Below are 8,261 nucleotides of genomic sequence, written 5' to 3' on the forward strand. Positions count from 1 at the left end.
GAAGCCGGCAATTATTACCGTCTTCTCAACGTTTGCCCTCAACATGGGAGAAGGTACCCAGGAGAAATGGTAAAGAAGTCTGCCTACGACGTCTCCCTTTCCCAGCCCGGATTCCGAACACCCACTCTGCCGGCCGTTGGGGTCTAAGGGCGCGAGCGAGGCGGGGGGCGGAGCCTGCGTTCCCGCCTCGAGCGGGGCCCCGCCCCCTACCACTGCCTCCGGTGAGCTTTCGGCCTTTTCCCCTCCCCCGACCTCCCCGCGCGATCCTCCCGGGCCTAGTTTCCCGCAGCCCCTGACCCCGGTCCGAGAGAGAGGTTCCGGAGCCCGGGCGCGGCCAGGGGCCGGGTGTTGCCGCCGGCCTGCCCGCCCCAGCCCCCTCGGCACTGCCTCGGGAGCTTCAGCTGCCCACGCTGTGCAGGTTTGCTCCGGAGGGTCGGCGGGCGGCGCTGCGGGGAGGAGGAGCGCTGGGAGGGTTAAGCCGGCCAGTCCCCGGTATCCGGTCGCCGAGACCGCCCTCGGCCTTGGGAATCCTTGACTGCCCAGGCGGAAGGAAAGTAGGCGCTGGAGAGCCCGCGCCGCATTTTGATTCATCTCGGGCTCTGTAAGGGTCACATCTTGTGAAAATACCTGTAAAATCAATTTAACGTTCAGTGCAGCGTGTAAAGACAGATCTAAGAATTTAAAAGACGCCTGAGTCAGAACATTTAAATGCTTCGGTCCTTGTATCACCGTTTAGACACGTCTGAGTGCAAAGGGTGGAGAATCGAGCCTGATTGCTGCCACCGTTCACGCCCTGTAGCACTTTAAAAGGGTAGAGGAAAGCACCCTAAAAAACCCCAAGTGGGCACTTCCCCTAGGGAGGGAAGAACAGCTGACTTTTTTTGAAATTTGGGTTGGTCCTCATTTCCGTGGGCGAATTTCCCTGCAAAATTTATTTTCAGGCTTAGATCCGTGATAAACAGAATGCTAAAACACTAAGTAGTGGCTTTTGTTGACAAGTCGATTGTGTTATTAATTCTTAATGTCTCATCCAAGGCAGGAATCGTTATCTCAGTTTTGCAGGTGGGAAAAAGTTTGGCACAAAAAATCAATTCCCTTAAATTCGCACAGAAGCAACGGCTGAGCCGCAAATTAAGTCTTAGCATACTGATACCTCAGCTACGTCCCCCTCTAGACCATGTTACAACACAAATGAGTAGTTACTTTGATGTTACTCATAAAACCAGGGAGTAAACCAAATGTTCTGTGAACATGAAGTGTTAAATCGTAGTAACCTATGTCTGTTCTGCTTTGGGAGGCTCAGCTTCCCTTTGGAGTTTGATACTTTGCAGAGAGGAGGGGGTGGAGCAAAGAAAGAAAAAAATGGGAAGTCATGTCAAGGGAAAAATTTTGTCTCCACAGAGTCCAAACTGTGCCCATCTTTACTGCCCTTTTGTGTTGATGTCATTCTTTTCAGTGTACTCCGTGTTCTGGCAAAACACCGACGGCTCACGTCGTCCTCCCGGCCTCAGACGCATTAATACATCTTTGAGTTCCTCTTCTGGCCCTGACCTCCCTGTCAGTCTTCTTGTCATGCTCTTTCCTCCAGGTGCTCTTTACTAATGCTGTTATGTGAAAACCAGTTGTTTTTGTTCAAGTGTGGAATGATTCGTCAGTCCAGAAGGATGTTTCTAGAGTTAATGATCAAAAACTACCAACAGATCTCAGATGAAAGGACAAGTTAAAGAAGCACAAGAAACTATTGTGGAATTTGATAGCTGGCTTATTTGACTGGAGAAAAAAGCAGACCTGGATTTTTTTCCCCCTTTTCCCAGTTCACTCGTAACTGGAAAGCAGCAGCTCAGTTTTAACCTTAGACATAATGGTGGGGGGAGGGGGCCATCCTCCTGTTTAGACTAGTGAATTGGAAAGTTTTCTTTCCCAAGGAGGCTCCTTTTCAGACAGAACCCAGGATGTGTGACATAGTCCCCGCCCTGTAAGAGGTGTTTCTCCTCCCCAGCTTGTAGATGACAGAAATTTGAACCCAAGGTAGTTGTCTCTCTCGAGCAGCCAAGCCAGTTTATTTATCTTTTTGTTTCTTTTACTCAGTTGGACAGATAAGAATCACAAGAAAAGCAGATGGCATCCGGGGATTTCTGCTCATCTGGAGAAGGGATGGAAATACTCCAACAAGGTAAGTGTAGCCATTTGAAAGAGGATTGAGGACTTATCCAGAGAGGTCTTATCTAGGGTCTTGTCGTCTATAATAAAAAGGGGGAATTCCCTGGTGGTCCAGTGGTTAGGATTTGGCGCTTTCACTGCCATGGCCTGGGTTCATCCCCTGGTTGGGGAACTGAGATGCCATGCGACGTTGCCAAAAAAAATAAAAGAAGGATTTATAATATTCACCAGTATGGTTTCTCGCACAGAAGCCTAACTTTCTAGAGAAACTAGAATACTTGAAGATTCTTAAACACTCTCTTATTGGCAGACAGATTATACTGACACTTGTTCGGTACCTGCTAGTGCAGTAGACTAAAATTTCAAGATGCTCCCATGCTGAGTTAGCAAGCGTATCCTGAAGATGAGCGTGGCCAGTGAACTTTTGAAAGCTACCTTCCTACCTGTGTCTTGAATTTTCTCATATCTTGTCCTCCAAAATCTCAGATCCTTCCATATCTTGAATTCTTTGCATATCTCAAATCCTTTCTTGAATCCTTCAAAAACTTGAATCTTCCGTATTTTGACCATTTCCATAGTGATCTTTCAATGCCTTTGGGGGGAAAAAAAGAGAGATTTCTTATTCTCTAAAAGGACTCGGGTATGATGGTCCAAAGAATGAAAATGTAAGTGTTTGGTGAGTGGGAGTAAAACATAAGACATCAGCAGAAAGCACGTGAGAAAAGAGATGGAAAAAAAGCCCTTTGAGCATATGGAATAAACAGTGGATCCTGACTTCTTGCACTTTTTCTCACGCATGTGCTGTTCTGCATCCATATGGGTTACTCAGTCTATTTACAATAAGGAGAATTTGGTTAGTTAAATTTTTTATTTACTGTTAAGAATATACCTTCCCTCAGTCTTGCTTATGCGACTAGAGATCCCATACAAAGAGGGAACTTTACACGTGGTTTTTTTTTTTCCTTCCTCAAGAGCTCTAGGTATTCTGTGTGAATGAGGCATTTTAGGTACTGTGGTATACCAAAGAGTCCCTTATTCTTGATTCTCTTTGTCTAATATTTTCCAACTGCATTTCCATTTTCTAAGATCTTAGTTTTTTTAAGACTCATTGCCTAATTCTTGATTAATGTCCTTGTATATAATATAAATGCTTGTTACTTTGAGTATTGCCTCTAGTTTATTTGTGGATTTTTTTCTTTCTTTCTTTCTCTTTTGGCCACGCCACGGGGCTTGTGGGATCTTAGTTCCTTGACCAGGGATTGAACCCCGGGCCCTCGGCAGTGAAAGCACAAGGTCCTTACCACTGGACCGCCAGGGAATTCCCTGTTTTTTGATTTTCTTAAAATTTTCATTCGATTTAGAAAACTTCCCTACCAAAAACCTAGGGGTTTTTTGGAAGTGAGTATTAAGCTAAGAGTTATGCTCAGTTATATAAATTGAGTCCATACTGTCTTTGCTTTTTGGTCCCTATGGGGGACATCCCTTTAAGTGTGCAGCAAACAGCTTCCTCCTTGTAACCTGAGTGAAGAGGACCTATTACAGAACCCACACTTCAGCAAACTGCTGCTGAGTCTCTCACAACACATGGACGAGAGTGGCTTAAGCCTCACACTGGCAAAGGAGCAGGCTCAGGTAAGGGCCCTGGGAGAAGGGCTAATAGGGAGGAAGGAAATATCTTCTGAGAAAAAGGGGTTCCTACCTGGGATTTTTTTGGTTTTCTAGGCGTGGAAGGAAGTTCGATTGCATAAGACAACGTGGTTAAGGTCTGAAATTTTACAGAGAGTCATTCAAGAGCTGCTTGTGGACTACTATGTGAAGACACAAGACAGAAATTTAACTTCTGAGGACAAAAAGGTGAGGCAGGAGAGATGAAGTAGGCATTGGTACCAGCTGTAGGAATGACGAGGCCAGCTATGGCTTCAACTGATTCTATGATCTGGGGGAAATAGGAGCTTTGAGTAGTGGTTATCAAGAAGGAAAGGGACTGTGGTTATGGGGAAGAGGTGGATGTGTTGTCAGGGTTTTGAAAAGAAAGATTGACAGGAGAAAGTACTGGCAGCTGGGAAGTCATCCGAAGGGGATGACACGTTTGAGGACTTTGAAGATGTGTGAAAAACTGGTTTGTGAGGATGGAGGAGATGGAGTGGGAGAAGTTTTATAGTAACTTCTTTTTGTTTTTTATTCTCTCTCTCAGTTTCATGAGACCCTTGAACAGCGGCTGCTCGTGACTGAGCTGACACAGCTCTTAGGTCCCAGCCAGGAGAGGGAGGTGCCCCCACTGCTTGGGCTGGAGAAGGTGGACCTTCTGGAGCTCATGCCACCCTCAGAGGTTGGCGGGGGGCAGATATTGGGACCAAAGAAGGGAAATGGGTTAATTTCTCCCATATATTTAAACATTTTTTGGTTAAGCTTTATTGTTTCTATAAAAATGAAATGTGTTCGTGGTGGTCAAACTCAAGTAAATAAGAAAGACATTACAAGGAAGAAAGTAAAAGCTGAAATACTAAATCTGGAAATAAATGCAGTATTATTATATACAGCTTGACATAAATAGTATTATACCTTCCTTACCTGTATAGAGAGTATAATCTGTTCTCACAATATATTTTGGACTTTTTTCAAGTATATGATTATTTTAAGGTATATATATTACTTTTCAAATAACTGTAAATAAGATGATACCTCCTAAAGCACTCTTTTTTTTTTTTAATTGAAGTGTAGTTGATTTACAATATTGTGTTCGTTTCAGGTGTACAGCAAAGTGATTCAGTTATATGTATATTTATATCTATTCTTTTTCAGATTCTTTTCCCTTATAGGTTATTATAAAATATTGAGTAGAGTTCCCTGTGCTATACAGTAGGTCCTTGTTTGTTATCTATTTTATATATAGTAGTGTGTGTATTGTTAATCCCACCCTCCTAATTTATCCCTCTCACCTTCCTCAGGCACTCTCAGCAGTGTCCAGGCACATAGTTAGTACTCAGAGTCCTTATTGTATCATCAGCTTAAATTACAGATAGGATTCCATTGTATGGATGTAGCATAATTTGCTTAACCTTATTGATGGATATTAATTTAAGGTTATTTCCACATTTTTGCTGGTAGAAACCACACTGATAGGAACATGCTAGTTCATACATGTCTTTGTATGATTATTTTCCGAGTGTTAGTGCTTGAATTGGGATCACCAGGTCACAGGCTACACACATTGAACACACTGGTACGTATTGCCAAACTGCTCTCCAGAGAAGAGCTCCCAGTGCACCTAGGTCCCCACATTTTCATCAACATGGGATCTTGACAGTCATTGTATTCTTTGCTAATTTGATGGGTTAAAAATTAATCTCCCTGATGTCTCTTGATGCATTTTCTTTGGTTATCATTGAGATTGTTAGTCATCACATATTCATTCACTGGATCTTTCTAGTTCCAGCAGTCTGTCTACATCTCACTTTTTACTTCTGTGGCTGTAGGATTTTATGTGGATGAGAGCCCGGCTCCTGCTTGAAGTGGAGGAGCATCTCAAGAAGAAATGTTTCACTCTGCTCTGCTACCACAATCCCAGTTCAGGTGCGTGCTGGCTGTGTTCTGTTCATGGCTGGCCTTCAGGGCTCCTGGTCTTCTCTTTTGAGAATAATGTGTTTGAATTTTAGATTTGGGACAGAAGCTGAGAAGCGTTGGAAATGTTTACTTGTTTGTTTCCTTGCTGGTAGAATAAAAGCAAGAAATTTTGTACGGACTTCTTTTATTCAGCAAAGTGGCAGCGTCCTCTTGCTGCAGGGAAGGATGGTTCGTTCTTAAGAGAATCAGAATGAAATAGGGAGTAAAATTCAGGTTAATAGGAGTTGACCTTATCTTTATTTCTATGATTTAAGAGTTAAGGGCCAGGGCTTCCCTGGTGGTGCAGTGGTTAAGAATCCACCTGCCAATGCAGGGGACACGGGTTTGAGCCCTGGTCCGGGAAGGTCCCACGTGCCGTGGAGCAAGTAAGCCCACGTGCCACAACTACCGAGCCTGTGCTCTAGAACCCGTGCACCACAACTGCTGAAGCCCGCGCATCTAGAGCCCGTGCTCCGCAACAGGAGAAGCCACCAGAATGAGAAGCCCGCACACCGCAATGAAGAGTAGCCCTCGCTCAGTGCAACTAGAGAAAGCCCACAAACAGCAACGAAGACCCAATGCAGCCAAAAGTAATAAATAAATAAAATAAATTAATTAATTAAAAAGACCCAACACAGCCATAAATAAATAAATTATTTTTACAAAAAGATTAATAAAAAAGAATTAAGGGCCAAATCTGGAAAGTAAGAGAACTGGGCTGTTTTTACCAGGCCATCAGAAGAAAACCTGGAGGAAGACAGAATCTGTAGGGTTAGATATTGGATAGGGGCACTGAAACATGGCCTTCAAAGGGCGGGAGCAATTAGGGTTTTCCTGTCCAGCGCTCTGTCTCTGCCCAGATTCAGACAGTGAAACCCTGAAGGCAGCAAAGGTATGGAACCTCGCAGAGGTCCTGGTGGGTGAGAAGCAGCAGTGCCAGGATGCCAAGAGCCAGCAGAAGGAGCAGATGGTGCTCCTGGAGAAGAAGAGTGCCACCTACTCCCAGGTTTGGCAGGGCGGTGGGATGGCCTCCTTTCTTTTTTACCCTGACCCCAGGGGCCCCTCTGGGGAAGCCAGGGATTTCTGATCTGCTTTCTTTTCTGCCCTCTTTCATGGCCGCCCTCTTGCTCCTGCCTCCCGGGTGCTCAGGTGCTTCTTCGCTGCCTGGCCTTGCTGCAGAGGCTTCTTCAGGAGCACCGGCTGAAGACTCAGTCTGAGCTGGACCGTATCAATGCCCAGTACCTGGAGGTCAAGTGCAGCGCCATGATCCTTAAGCTGCGGTGAGCTGTGAGCGCCGCGGATCTGAGGGACTCCATCTCATACACCACCCACTCCAACCCTCGCCCTCATCTCTTTCGTCTCCATCGCGCCTGGCACCCTGTGGGTGTTCAGTAAATGTCACATAGCAGTATTAGCCTTTGGATCACTCTAAAGCTGTCAACATTCTTGGGTCTTTTATTTTAAAGCCCTCTGAAGTAGGTGGTTTACTGTGAGCTAAATTGCTCGGGAATTTGGAATGACCTTGTTTATCCTGTCACTGCTCAACACAGGACCTTGACCATTGGCAGGTCCTGGGTCCCATTCCTAAGTCTACTGCTGTTAGGGATCCTCAGCTTGACATTTCTTTCTTCCCTCGGTCAGGATGGAAGAGCTCAAGATTTTGTCTGACACTTACACTGATGAGAAAGTGGAAGTTCATCGTCTCATTAGGTGAGAACTCCCAAGAGCCTGATGCAGCTATTCAGAGCTGGTCCCCATACCCTCCAGACTCATTCATTTTAGTGCCTTCTCATTCTCGTGTAGTTTCTGAGGAACCAGATCCTTATATTGTATCTTCTGTGCCTGGGCTTTTAGGGACCGTTTGGAGGGGGCCATTCACCTACAAGAGCAGGACATGGAGAAGTCCCGACAGGTCCTGAACGCCTATGAGGTCCTCGGGGAGGAGTTTGACAGACTGGTGAAAGAGTACACCCAACTCAAGCAGGCAACTGAGAACAAGCGCTGGGCCCTCCAGGAGTTCAACAAGGCCTGCTGCTGAGTGTGGGTGGGGCCAGGAGGCTCAGCTTCTGCATAGGGGCTGCCTCCTCCTCTTCCTGCTGGAAGGGCCACCTCCACCTGAGCCCACCTTCACTCAAGGGAGCGTGGGGACACTTGCTCAAAACACTGCAGTCCTTTAGGCACCCTCCTGGTTTTTCTTCCTTGTTTACAATGAGAGTCTCTTCTAGCAAATGTAACAGATTTGTATAATTTTCTGTACAGCTATTTGTCAGTGTCAGCCCTGTATCATACTTGATTATCTCCTGAATAAAGTGATAATGTTATATCTGAGGATTTTAGTCATTTTCCTTTGGGCAAAGATAAAAAAAGAATATCACAGGCTATGTGGAAAAAAAAAAAAAGGCTATACGCATAAGGAGGGAAACTGAGTGGATCCAAATAGAGATGGATCCGTAATGCTTACTCAAAGTGAGGGAGGTTGAAGGGCCAGCCCACCCACG

At 45.3% G+C, this 8,261-nt stretch overlaps 1 protein-coding gene across 2 annotated transcripts; it reads left to right on the plus strand.

The window, feature by feature from the left end:
* Positions 1-260: 260 nt before the first annotated feature.
* On the plus strand, positions 261-8,032 carry HAUS4 (HAUS augmin like complex subunit 4). Of its 2 annotated transcripts, none has more exons than XM_082839591.1 (10): positions 261-418; positions 2,089-2,173; positions 3,650-3,792; positions 3,883-4,014; positions 4,355-4,489; positions 5,637-5,733; positions 6,624-6,769; positions 6,913-7,043; positions 7,405-7,473; positions 7,618-8,032. In XM_082839591.1, the coding sequence occupies exons 2-10, from the start codon at positions 2,119-2,121 to the stop codon at positions 7,799-7,801; spliced, it is 1,092 nt and encodes a 363-aa protein (XP_082695717.1). In that variant the 5' UTR covers positions 261-418; positions 2,089-2,118; the 3' UTR covers positions 7,802-8,032. The 2 variants fall into 2 exon arrangements, with proteins under 2 accessions (XP_082695717.1, XP_082695718.1); XM_082839592.1 differs by lacking the exon at positions 261-418 and adding an exon at positions 510-1,588.
* The last annotated feature ends 229 nt before the right edge of the window (positions 8,033-8,261 follow it).

The sequence above is a fragment of the Leucopleurus acutus genome (genome assembly GCF_964270905.1).
Source record: "Leucopleurus acutus genome assembly, chromosome: 1".
Lineage (NCBI taxonomy): Eukaryota > Metazoa > Chordata > Mammalia > Artiodactyla > Delphinidae > Leucopleurus > Leucopleurus acutus.